The sequence below is a fragment of the Oryx dammah genome, unplaced genomic scaffold (assembly GCF_014754425.2).
Source record: "Oryx dammah isolate SB20612 unplaced genomic scaffold, SCBI_Odam_1.1 HiC_scaffold_11, whole genome shotgun sequence".
NCBI classification, from domain to species: domain Eukaryota; kingdom Metazoa; phylum Chordata; class Mammalia; order Artiodactyla; family Bovidae; genus Oryx; species Oryx dammah.
In genome coordinates this window covers 2,509,508-2,523,326 of record NW_024070195.1, presented here as the reverse complement: position 1 = coordinate 2,523,326, position 13,819 = coordinate 2,509,508, and the positions used below count along the sequence as shown (strand labels likewise).

General features: G+C 49.5%; 1 protein-coding gene across 2 annotated transcripts in view; it reads right to left on the bottom strand.

Moving 5' to 3' along the window:
• The window catches only part of CDYL (chromodomain Y like), a 98,462-nt gene extending 84,669 nt beyond the window's left edge, over positions 1-13,793 (bottom strand). Inside the window, exon 1 of one of the 2 annotated variants that reach the window (XM_040249382.1) lies at positions 13,623-13,793. In XM_040249382.1, the coding sequence (XP_040105316.1) occupies positions 13,623-13,646 (24 nt within the window). In that variant the 5' untranslated portion in view covers positions 13,647-13,793. The remainder of the gene's footprint in view (positions 1-13,622) is intronic. The other variant, XM_040249383.1, reaches the window with a different exon arrangement.
• Positions 13,794-13,819: the final 26 nt, after the last annotated feature.

The following is a 13,819-nucleotide window of genomic DNA, read 5'->3' as shown; positions in this document are numbered from 1 at the left end:
ACAGACCCCGGGGGCCATCACTCCTCACTACTCCACCTGCCCCCCGGGTATCAAACGCCAGCATCTTCTGCCCAGCAACCCTGCCCGTCTTCCTGCTTCCTCCCTAGCCCCACCCCAGCTGGCATCCAACACAACCCTTTAAAAATGTGAATTTGAGTATGTCACCCCTCCCAAGGCTCCCCGCCTCAGTAAAGACCAAACTCAGAGTACTGGGCACATCTACAAAGGGCCCCCACTCGGACCCCAGACCCCGACCTCAGGTACCAGCTGTCTCTCCAGCTCCAGACACACCAGCCTCCAGGGGCATTCCTTCCTTTTCAAGCCCCAAACGTCACCGTATCAGTGGGGCCTTCTCTGACAATGAACATGAAACGGGCCCCCGGCTGCCACCCCACTTAGCCTGCCGGCACCGCGAGAGGCTGAGCACCGGGTGGGACTCATCTGTCGGGCCCACTGTGCACCTCCAAAGCCACCAAGGGACCCACGCGCGCAACCCCGGCCTGGCGGGGATGAGGAAGAACGCGCCGAACTGCTGAGCCATCTTTCAGAAAAGAGAACAAGGTCACCCTATTCGGCAGGGCAAGTTTCCCAGGCTTATTATAAAGCCGACCGAATACAACAGTCAGGTGTGATCATGACGAGACAAACATCGGGTAAACAGAAGAAATTGGCGCACGGATGCACACACACGGAAACTTCACACACGGCGGAGAGGCAGACAGGTCGGGGAGAGGGTGATCGGTTCAACAAACCCAGACGGCAGACGATCCGCAGCTGAAAGACAAACCAGATCCGGCGCACACCATGAACACCAACCGCAGGGCTTTCTCACCGTAAGACACAAAACTTTTGGATGAGAAGACAACAGTGATCTAGGGATAGGAAGTATTTCCTACATGAGAAATGAAATGAAATGAGGAAAACTGGACTACATTAAAATGTAAATTTTCATTAACTTTGTGGGTGAAATACGTATGTTCTGTAAGACACAAAACTTTTGGATGAGAAGACGACAGTGATCTGGGGATAGGAAGTATTTCCTACATGAGAAATGAAATGAGGAAGAAAAACTGGATTACATTAAAATGTAAATTTTCATTAACTTTGTGGGTGAAATACATATGTTATGGATTTTTAAATCTTTTAAGAGCAAGGACACACACAGATATTTACAAGACGAATAACAAAAAGTAGGATTAACTACAAAGATCTTCAACAAGTCAAGAAAAAAATAGAAGAAAAATGGACCGATTAACATAAAAAGGTTTTTATAGCACGATACACAATTCCTTCAGTGTTGACTTCTATGTGTCTTCTGAACAGCATGGATAGAATTCTGTTTTTATGAAACAACTGTGACTTGTAAATGCACCCTTCTATCTGCATTCATGCACAGAGCTGTCCCTAGTGGTGGGCCTCTACAGTTTATGCTGGATAACCCGGGTGTTAGAGCAGGGGATGCTTTTTTCCCCCTTTGACTTCCACCTTCTTTTCTCCTTAGACACGGACAGAGCCTTTATGTAGAAAACCATAAGGTGATGAGACCGCCAAATTCAAAGCACCTGCCTGCCAAACGAGCGTCAGCTAATTCAAGTAGCAGTGACCTTAAGAGACCAAACTCTATTTCGAAGAAGCTGTTGACAATACCAGACATTCTTGGGACTCTTTCCTCTTTGGGGATTGCCCTTCAACAGCCTTTTGAATATCCCCCATGGCGCCAAAAATCCACAAAAAAATCAATCTGAGAAAGGATCAGAGTAATTCAAAACTATAAAGTTTTAGTGAGTTAAGTTGGTGATATGCTGTAAATCAAAAGCGGTTTCCCGCACACTTTCAAATTCTCTTTTGGACAAAATTCTGGGCAAGTGGAACCTCTGATCTTTCTTTTCATCAATGTTTTGTGCTTCGTTATAGCCACCTGTTCAACCTAAAATCCTTCGTGATATTCAAAAACTGTTATCTGTGTTGATGCATTAAGTTCATGCCCCTGGCAAATTCGCTTAATCCCATACAAAGCCGGTTCATTCTCTACCCTATAATTAGTCACTAGTTTTAGGTCCATACAAAGACTTCCACGCTGCTGGGCACAGGAACTCTACCCGTAATTCCCGGGAGCTCCCAGGAGCCCCACGAGAAAATGTTGCTATTTCAGTCACATCTTCTCTACATCTGCTTAGTGATCCCAAGGATGGAGACCGTGGAGAGAAAGGCAAGTGAGAATGCTGGCTGGGATCCTGCTTGTTTTTTTATAATCAAACCACCATCGACTGCTAACTTATACTATCAAGAGTGCAGGAAATAAGAAACCCTTAAAACTCCAGTCCTCGTGGCAAGAACAGTCAGTGGACTCCTTTTGTTGTTGTTAAGGTGTGGGCTAGCATGTGTCTTAGAGAATAATCTCTAACACCTTAACATAAACCCTAACTCACCCCGGGTAATGCCTCCCAGACTCTAAGAAACTTTTATAAAGCTTGCAAAACATCTGCGTGTGTGCTAAGACGCTTCAGGCGTGTCCGACTCAGTGTGACCACATGGACTGTAGCCCGCCAGGCTCCTCTGTCCATGGGATTCTCCAGGCAAGAATACTGGAGTGGGTTGCTATTCCCCCCTCCAGGGGATCTTCCCGACCCAGGGATCAAACCTGCATCTCTTCTGTCTCCTGCACTGGCAGGCGGATTCTTTATCGCGGGCACCACGGGCACCACCTACATATACGTAGACAGTACTGTCACATCGTAGTTAACTGATCATTCAAACTTAAAGTTTTTTTAAGGTTTAAGCGAAGTTCACATTTAAAGGGTATCATTATAAACTCTCTTGAAGAAATTTTTCAAATGCCACTTTAACAAACCCATAGATCATTTAAGAATGCTAACCAAATAGTTCTTCGCTAACTCCTGCTAAGGTATATGGAACACAGAGAAAAGTAAACCTCCCCACAGGTTCGCCGCGTTTTTGTATCATTACTAACCTCTTACACGTAACAGACAAGCAGAAACCTGACCAATGACCCATCCTAGACCGATAATGATGTCCAACCGGACTAAGAACTCGTCTCCCACTCAGGACAAAACCTTCTGGGAAGGAGGACGGACGACAGATACGCAGCAAGCAAAGCTGGATTCAGTTCAGAAGCTGGTTTGGAAAAACAGAGCGAGGCTACTGTTCACTCGGTTTTCTCATTACTTCTGTGAACAGTTCAACGCTGCATCGCCCGACGGGGCAGGAGGGGGAGAGCGCAGAAGAGCAGCAGGCAGGAAGACCTCTGTCCGCTGACCCGGGGAGACAGAGATCAGAGGAGAGGTTCCGAGCAGACCCTGCCGCCAGGCCCGGGGCCACCAGCCTGCAGTGCACACAGCCCCAGGAGCCCACCTGCCCCCACACGAGGCTCTCAAGCCCCTTCCTCCCCAGGCAGCGGGTGCTTCAGTGGGACTCTGGGGCTTCTGTCCCAAGGGGGACTCAGGGGAGCCTTTGGGGGAGGCTCGTCAGGTCACACAGCTGGGCTGGCGAGAAAGGAGGGCTGGTCAACCCCAGCATTCCCCCTGGCTGGGGGGCGCTACTGTCTCAGAAAGCTCAAGGAGGAGCGGAAGCCAGTGGTGCGGGGAACTCCGGAGGGGGCCTTCTCCCCTGTGTGTGCAGATCAGCCGTCTACGCTGACCGCCTGTATACACCTGTATACACTGAGAGGGGAGGCTCCCCAAGTCTTGCTCTAGGCAGCACCCCCACCTCTGCACACGCTGCTCCTCCCTCAAGAGAGATCACACAACAGTCATACTTGTTGCTAGGAGTGCAAAGGGTACACCCGCGAGGGGAGAGAAGTCAGAGGACTAAGTCCAGGGGGTGGGGGGACCACAGAGCCAGGGCCGCCTCTTCGGGACTCTGAGGCGTCAGGCAGGTCGGGGGGATCCCTTTGAACTGCATGGATGAGAAGTGAGGTGAGCCAAGGGGGCAGCCAGACGCCCACTTGCAGCAACAAGCTAGCAACAAGCCAGCAACAAGCCAGAGCCTGTTTGGGTCAAGGGCCTCCAAGGGCTCTTTGCAGATGGAAATCAGGCTGCAGGGACCAACCTGGCCGAGGGGACGGGAGATGCAAGAGGGAGGGAGGGAGGAATGAAGGACGGAGCCCGGGAGACAGGATGTTTCCTGGGGGCTCCGGCCAGCCCAGGGTTGGGAGGTGTGCAACAGGCGGGCCCAGCACCAGCACCCCGCTCCTCAGGGAAGCAGAGGAGGCAACTGTCCCTGCACCTTCCTTCCACACCCAGACAAGACTTCAGATAGAAACTAAATGTCTTTCCAACGTCAAGGGTACAAACAAGGGCTGAAACAAGATTTCTTAAATTGTTTACTGGTGACTCAGTTCAAATATTCTCATTCACATTTCACTAAAATCAGCTAATCCTTCCACCACCCAGCGCCGTTATGGAAGAGGACAGGGCCGGTCCCTGCCCTTAACCCGGGGTTAAGAGGGTGGTGAGGAGCTGAACAAAGACACCAACTCCCGGCTCGTCTTCCTGAAGCATCAAGCCAGCCCAAAGATTTATGGAGCAGCGTTAACTGGCAATTACTCTGAAAACACTTGTCAAGCCAAAGAGCATTCGGTGCAGCACACTGTTGCCTTCACAGAAGTTTCCGGAGGATGAGAGGATTCAAAGCCAGGTGGGGCCTGCAACCCCTTCCCTCCGCGCCTGATGACGACGTTTGCTCTCTCTCCTCCGCCATCGGGAATCCCTGAGTGGGACACTTTGGAGAACGGACCACAGAATTAAACTGAGCTCTGTCGCTTACATCCCCAAACTTCTTACAAGTCATTTTTGATCGCTCTTTTCAACCCAGGGCTTTTCTCTCTGTGAACAGGCTCCTTGGCAGCTGGAGGGGCTCAGGAGTCCCTGGGATCTGTGACTGCAGGTGCCACGCCAGGGTCCCTCTGCAGCCTGTCTCGAGAACATACTTCCTCAGGTCTGCTTGCCTGCCCTCAGCGGCTCCCTCTCCCCTTCCAGCTCTCTGCTCCTAACACACCAAGGAAGCCAGGGAGCCCAAGCGCATCGTGCCGAAAATACAGGCCATCGGCCTCCAGGAGAGACCTGGAGACCTGGTTGTCTGCGGTGTGACAACCTGTTATAGTCAGGAGCACTTCTGCCTTGGTTCTCACATCTTCTGAGCAGCTGAGGCTTCCAGATCAGTTACATGCTAAGACAATCTGCCCGCAACTCTGGGCTGCTCTGAACTCCCAACAGTCATCTACTGATGAAAAATGTTACCATTGCAACCAAAGGTATTTGTGACCTGCAACCAACCAGGGGTAGGGGAGCAGGGTTGTCAACCAACAAAGGCTGCAAACTACCGAGCTCCTGAAAGCCTCACATGGCAAAAACAAAAAGTAAAGATACTTCCCAAAAATACTGTGCTAACTTCTCCAGCTAGAGAACACTATTGGTTAGACTACCCCCCCCCCCCGCCCCAAACACACACTTTTCAACCGGCAGGTAAACATAAATGCTGTGGCCAACATTTCAAATACTCTTTCCAGGAACACACTTTTCCTTTAAATTATTTGTATCAAGTTTAGAAATAACTTTCCTCCAAAACACCATATGGCTTTTCAGACAAAACACCTAAATGCACAATTCTCACATATATGGTATAATTGCAACTACTGCAACTCCAGTCACTATAACATTTGTATTTCAGCTGAAAGTCGGCAATTATTAATGGCTCACCATGTTCATACCCTCAGATGCACTAATATAAACCCAAAAATAGACAGCCGATCTTTCCAGGAGAAAATATTCATCATATTTAATACCTAGAGAAAGTCAGGCACTGTTGTTAGTTGCTAAATCGTGTCCGACTCCCTGAGACCCCATGGACTGTAGCCTGCCTGCATTTTCCAAGCAAGAACACTAGAGTAGGTTGCCATTTCCTTCTCCAGGGGATCTTCCTGACCCACGGATCGAACCAGCATCTCCTGCATGGCAGGTGGATTCTTCACTGTCTGAGCCACGTGGGAAGCAATGCTTACTTGACTTACTTATATGTTACTTACTTATAAGTAATGCTTAAACAAACACAAATTATTAGCAGTGCAAAACAAAAAGGAAATGAATGAGTCACCCAGAGTCTGAAGGAGAGGGAGGCTTCCTGCTAACGGTGACCTCTGATAAGCTTCTGAATGAGGATGGGCACTGGCGCTGCCCAGCTGGTGAAGCCACCGTGTACTGGCACCACAGAGGTAGGAGAGGGACGGGGCCGGGCGGGGGGAGGCTGGGGAGTGGTGGTTGCAGAGGTGGACCAAGCAGGCCAACTGCTGTGGCTTCACCAGCTCCAGCCAAGCCCACAGGCCAACCTTAGGCGAAGGGAAGTCAGACAAGAATCGCGTGTAGAGCGGGAAGGCAGAGCGAAGGCACTGTACACTATGTTTCAGAAGCACTCGCTGTAATTCTTATGTCCATCTGCATAAACAGTTACCCCTGAAATCCAGTTCACACTTTCTCTGCATTCTGTCTTTAGGTAAACCTGAAGTGTTGGCTCAAGCTCGTGATCCGAGATACCACAAATTCCAAATCAAATTCCAAACCAGAACCGTTTCTTCAGATCCTGGCAAAAAAAAAAAAGGCAAACAAGTTTCCGAAAGGCACTCTCACTGCAAAATAGATCATCAATAAAATACAACTCTTAACACCTCACTGGGCTTGCGGTAAGCAAGGAAAATATCCAAGAGCCCCAGGAACTTCCTCCAACCCAAACCAACCGTAAGTCAGTCATAAAAGCAGACAAACACCAAAGAGGAAGAAAGCCAGCCAGACTGATGAGGATGGGGAAGGGGAGGACCAGAATATTCAGAAACAAAAAATACAACTTAAAATCAAAGACTCAATGGACAAATTAACTGATGATTAGAACCGGAAGTGAGACCCGAGGACATACCCAGAATGCAAACAACACAGAGACAAGGAGATGGCTACAAGAGAGTAAGACGGGGATTGGGGGGGGGGGGGGGTGCGCAGCGGCAGAGTTTAGAAGCCCAGAGGGATCAGATGATAAGACGGCCAACAAGGCCAACAATCTTTCAGAACCCGCAAGACACAAATCCACAAGGAAAGCGCAACATACATCAAGGCGGTCAATAAACAGGAAGTTACAGAGATACACTGTAACAAGACTAGAGAACACCAAAGACAAGAAGAAGATTCCAGAGCCAGAGGCAGAAGGCAGACCTCCTCCAGACTGACAACCACCTCAACAATAATGGGGAAGCCAGAGGACACAGGAATAACAGCTTCAGGATGCTGAAGGAAAATACTCAAGCAACTGACTTGATTCTAAATAAAAATGAGGGCAAAATAAAGACATTTCCAGGTAATCAGAAAACCAGAGACTTTCCCACCAACAACCCCTCACTTGAGAAATCTCTGAAGGATATACTTGAGAAAGGAGGCAGAAAAAAAAAAAAAACCCAGAAGGAAAGTTCTGAGGTAAGACTGATAATCAAAGAAACAGGCAAAGATGCAGGTGAAGCTAATCAAATGCTGTCTGTATGGCGCAGCAAGGTTCTGCTTGGTGAGGTTTTGTGCACGCAGGGTGCGGAACACTGGAGAACGAGTGAGTTCCGGGGTGGGTCAGTGCTACAGGACCCGAAGTCCTGGCATCATCAGAAGTGGAGCTGAAATACTAACTGCAGGCTTCATGGATGTAAAATTCCAAGAAGAGCCACTTACAGACTGCCAACAGCATACAGCCTCACACCCGGTCATGAGGTCTCAGCATCACTTCTGAAGCAGAGTCAAACCTGGCAAAAACAGTGTCGAAGTGGCCCAATGCAGGGGCATGAAACCCCAGTTTTAGCTCAAAGGTCTCAAGAACAAGTTTGATTCTCTTCTGGGAGTCCTAGATCCCTCTGAGAAACAGAAAAAAGCTGCTGATCCTCTTCCCCAGAAAAACACTTAGGACTTGAACAAATTTTCACACCAAAGCAAAAGACCTTCCCCAGACATGGGTCCTCCCAGGCCTTGATCAGCTCAAAAAGCTGGAGAGTTAAGTCTGTGTGGGAAACAGTCAAGCCAGGCGTTCTCCCCATCCCAGACTTAAAACCACACATGCCATTGAGGGGCTGAGTGTAAAAGGGACACCTGGGCATCAAGTCTGGGGAGGAGGAATCTGGAGGTGAGTCATTCCTTTAAATCACTATCATTAAAACATAATCCGACCATCAGTACAACTGCTGCAAAATCTGAACTGTGGCAAATAATGACCACAAGAGAATTCTTAAAGACAGTCCACACCAACCTTACAACCTGGTGGACAAGTACGCCAAACGACGGAGACAGAAAACAAGACATTCCAGAAACCGTCCTTAACCTCACGACTGAGTATTTTTAATGCCCCCTTCCTGGAACGACCCGGTTAACCAGGGGCAACAACAGTCAAAGGGCCTGAGAAATGGACTTGTGCACCCACCTGGAGCCCGACTTCTGGGAAGGCACATCCCGACCCCTCGGCATTGTCAAGAAATAGGCCGGTGCAATCTGGAGGTTCCCAAATCCACCCTTAAGAAGGAAGGTGTGTAAAGCAGAGATTCTGGTCTCCATTCAAACACAGCAAATTGCAAACTTAGGGTTTGGGATCCAGAATCTGCATTTTAATAAGACCCACGACAATGCTGTGTGCCTATGGACACACACAATATACGAATGAAGACCCCTTACAAAAGCTTGACTCAGACCCGGCTTTACGTAGCTCAGACACTCAAAACTTAATGAAGCATGTCCTACATATCGTGAAAATACGTTCGGTGGTTAAAATCATTATAGAGCACGAGGTGTCTTAGGTACTACAGCAAGAACAGAAAAACTTAAGTACACAGGAGCTGGAAGCAAATTCAAAGCAAACGCACAGGAGATGTCTCCATCCTCCTGACCAGGCAAATGCATAAATACCCTCAGCAATTCACATTTAACAGACTGCGTTAATTTTCAAAACACACACACGTGACTCTACCACCACACAATCAATCCCAGCAAATAACTCTATTTTAGTTTTTTTTTAGTTGGAGGAAAATTGATTCACAATGTCATGCTGGCTTCTGCCCTACAACAACGTGACTCAGCGCGCCCCTTCCCTCTTGAACTTCCCTCCCACCATCCCACCTCTCTAGGCTGACAGACCCAGGGCCGTGCTCCCCGCATCACACAGCAAATTCCCACTAGCTGTTTTACATACGGTAGTGTCTATATTTCCAAGCTACCCTCAATTCATCCCACCCTCTCCTTCCCCCACTGTGTCCGCAAGTGTGTTCTCTATGTCTGCGTCTCGGCTGCTGCCCTGCAGAGGTTCCTCAGTACCATTTCTCTACATTTCCTATATGTCTGTTTAATATATGACATCTGTTTTTCTCTAACTCACTTCACAGTGTAAAACAGACTCTAGGTTTTCTCTTTTATTTCAGGGATCTCAATCTTAAGAGCCAACAAACCACACACTACAGATGCTGGTTCATCTTGACCAACGTTCATGGAAGGTCTCCTGACCTTTGTGACTTCCCTCCAAATTACACAGACCATCTGAGTTATAACTGCGCTTCTGGTCCGTGTACGGAAAAGTCCCACAATGCACAGGAGAGAGGCACAGTCTTATCCCAAAGGGAGGAGGAAGACTCCAAACACTTAACTCTCCCCCAAATCCTGATTATCATTCCAAACTAACCAACCTGAAGACACGGTTTACAAGCCAGATATAATTTCATTCTTAAAAGCTTACTTCCATTTTTGATTGCCTGAAACACCCATGTGTTGGATAAATATTTTCTCAGAAGGCGGAGAAGAGATAACTGAGGTCTTCCTGAAATTTAAATTAGCTATTACTCTAGTTTTCAGGAGGAGAAAAGCCCACATCCAATGAGAAAAAGAATGATCAAGATAAAAGAAGAATACTGTTTCCATTGTTTTAGATTCTTTGCTCAGCCCACCTGAACTCAATCTGATGGTTATTTGACCACTAGATAAATTAAGATCCTCTGGAGTTCACGGTTTTCTTTGGTGATAAACTCAATTCACTTGGCACTCTGAAATCTCAAAGGAAGAAACTCTGCTTTCAGGGTGTGAGCAGGCGGCGGCTCTTTTTTTTTTTTTTAAAGAATGGAAGAAGATAAAGATGTTTCATAGGGTAACGTTACCAACTGCTCTGAGATGCTAATGTTACTTAGGCTTCACTCTTCTCTGAAGCAGTGGTCATCATTCCCATTTCACAGATGAGGAAGTTTGGGGGAGATTCAGCTACTTAAGATATACAGCTCTTCCCTTCCTGACCCAGAAGGGAAGACTGGAACCCACACTTCTGGCTCTAAAGCCTAGCGCTGGGATAGGGGTTAGAAGCCCTTTAACTGCTCCACGCCCCACCCTCCATGCTCCCCAGCCCCGTGCAAACTCTGCCTCCAGAACAGCTGACCATCTAAAGCTGAGGTCAGCAAACTAAGACCCACAGGACTGACCCAGCGCACCGCCTGTTTTGTAGAATCCACAGGCTAAAACTGTATTTTTTTTTCACATTTCCAAGTGTTTCTTTTTTTTAAAAAGGAAGACAATTACATGACATGTAAAAATTATATGAAATTTGAATTTTCCCACCCATGAAAAGTTTTACTGGAGCACAGCCTGTGGATGTTTCTGAGCGACAGCAGCAGAGCTGAGCAGTGGTAACAGACCACCCGGCCTGCAAGGTCTTGGGTATTAACAACTAGCTGGTCCTCTACACAACTGTGTGGGTCCCTGCCTTAAAGGATGCCTGACTTCTTCTGTACACTATAAACTTCGCAGGATGGGTGAATGTAGAAAAATCTGCCTCCCCTGATCCTAGCTGCTGGAGACGCAGCGGGTAAATGGATTCTGCCCCTCAACCAACAAGAGCTCTTCAATGCTGGAAAAAGCTGATGCTGCTTCCCCCTCGGGGGGCTGTTCTCTTCTGTACTCACGAGGCACGGCTACCGTGACCATTTCACCACTGACCGAGGATGATCACTTCAGAGCAGAAACCGTGCTAAGTTGTCAGAGGTCTCATTTCTTTTCAGGTGAGAAAACAAAAGTTAAGGAACTCACCCAAGTTCAAGAGGCTACGGCAGACGCAGACGCCCTGTTCTTACCATCCCAAGACTTCAAAAAGCAAGACTCTGAACTTCCTCTCTGTCAACATATCCCTGTGGAATTGTGGAGGTGGAGCCCAAACAAGAAACTTCAACTTCGATTTAAGCAGAACTGGACAAGACCAGGCAACTGGTGCCCCGGGAACTGGTTACAAACGTATCTTGGTGCTTCCCACACCGTTCCCCTCCCCACCTGACAAGCAGCCAGGCAGATGCAGTGTTTACTTCAAACAACTGCCTCACAGGGAATATTGCCTTGATTAAACCAGGACAACTCTATACCTTTAGAAACAAAACCAGACCTCAGAGAGGCATGTTAGATCAGTTAAAACACAATAACAACCATCTCCTTCTGAGCGCTCTCTCTGGGAACCGTGGGTCTGCTTTACACGTTTTTTTCATTTAAACTTCACATCTCTACGAGGGAAGCTTTTGATTCCAATTTTACAGATTGAGGACACTGAGCTTTCAAGGTTAATTTGCTCAAGGTGATGTCAATAACTAGATTTTCTGACTCCAAATCCAGGCTCTCAATCGCTACGCAGGAGTTTCAGATAAACTTGCAATCCTAATATAGACACACTGCAGCCTACAAGTAAAGGAGAAGTGAGAAAACTCACTTGGAAAGACACTGACCACGTTATTGACTGTCACCTCAACTGGACCCCCTGCAACACCTTTCCCCAAAATCAGAACTCCAAATGATGAGCTCCACTGTGCAGGTGGGTCGTTTCTCTGCAACGTTCTTCATTCTCCCGACAGAAGCTCTTGGGAGGCACAAACCATTCCGGTCCCTCGTCCCTCCCTGGCTCCCCATGGAGCGTCCACAGGGCAGGCATTCAATGACATGCTTTTCAAAGGAAAGCTCGGCACAGAAGGTGACTTATAAATGAATGCTGCCACCAGAGCAGAAATCCTGAAGATACAGAATAAACAAAGAACTAGATTTGGTTCATAACACACTGGTGGTGCAAGTGCTGTCTTCAGAGTAACTTGTGACATGTGAGAGACAACTCACGTATAAGGTGCTGCCCTCACCCAACACTAAGGGAACAAGTGACTCACCTGTGTATTCATAACCTCAGAAATGAAGGAAGCGTGACATTCAGGCCTAAAATCCTCACCAACAATCTAATGTAAAAACCAAAACCCCTCTTGCCCTGGTGCTCTGTACTCTCCCAGCTGTATGTCTCAGCCTCTACTTCCGGGCCTTTCCCCAAACACCACTTTCTTTAGTAGAAAGAATGGAAGCTTGAGAACAGGAGATTTTTTTTTTCCCCTTTAGTACCCTAAATGGGGCTTCTCATGTGGCTGGGGTAAAGAAGCCTCCTGGCAATGCAGGAGACTCTAGTTCAGTTCCTGGGTTGGGAAGATCCCCTGGAGGAGGAAATGGCCACCCACTCCACTATTCTTGCCTGGGGAAACCCATGGACAGAGGAGCCTGGTCGGGTTGCAGTCCACGGAGTCGCAAAGAGTGGGACACAACTGAGCCCAAATGACCCAAGATAGCATCTTGAATACAGCAGGGGACAGCCAGCGTGTAAAGGGCTTGAACATAATGGCGCACTTTCAGCCAGCCAAGGTACTCCGACCATGTACCGTGTTGGGCAGACCACGGATTCTACGGAAGGCAGCCTCCTCCAGAGAACTTTCGCACAAAAAGTTGCTAGAAGGCCAGAACGGATGGCAACACACAGCCGCATGCTGTGCCAAGGGCGGTAACGCACCGGCAAAAGGGGACACCTCGGAAGGCTCAGCCGGTTCTCATTAAGCGATCGCGGGGGGCCAAAGCAGCTCTACTCGTTACAGACACTTCCTTACGTCCCTAAACATCCAGGTCCCTGAACGCATCGGAGGTGAACCCACGGAGTACCCACAAGTGAACTCTCTTACGAAGCTGTATTTACAAACACGCACCCGAAAGCACAGAGTGCTCTCCAAGCGTCTGCACTCCCCAGGAAGTCGACTTTGCAACGAGTCAAGAAGTTACATCGGGGCGCACAAGACACGCCTGGAGATCCAAACCAACAACCACACCGCTCCAAGTCGACGCTGGCAAACCCTTGGCCCAGAACTCGCGGTTCCGACGGGGGCCCCCTTCTCGAGGCTCGCACCACCGCGGCGCAAAAATGAATGACGGTTGGAGCCGCGTTAGGTTTAAATTTCCTGGCTCCGGCCACAATACCAAACCTAATTAGAGCATGCGGTCAACACTCGGCCCTCTCGGCGCGGTGTCGGGCAGCGCTCGGGTCGCCAGCAGAGTCGGGAGACAGTCGCACTCGTCCCCGCGCCCCCCCGCCCCACAACCCCGCAGGCGAGAGCCCCCCACCCAGGAGTGCTCCGCCGGGCGCCCCCACGCCCCGCCGCCGGCACTCCGGCCCCGTCCGCGGTCCGGCCCCGCGGCCGGGACGCCCCCGGCCCGCAAACTCGGGCGCGCGCGCTTCCGTCCAGCAACCCGCGGCCGGGGCGGGGGCCGGGGGAGGGGAGCTACCTCGTACAGCTCCTCGGAGGCCATGGCGGGCGGCCGGGCGCGCGGCGCGGGGCAGGGCCGGCGAGGCGCCGAGCCGCCGGCGGCCCACACTTTGTTCCAGTCGGGTCCCTGCGTGGCCTGCGCTTCCTGCTCCGCGCGGCGCCGGGCGGGCGGGCGCTCACTCCCGCCGCTGCGGGCCGCCTGCCGGGTCGGTGCGC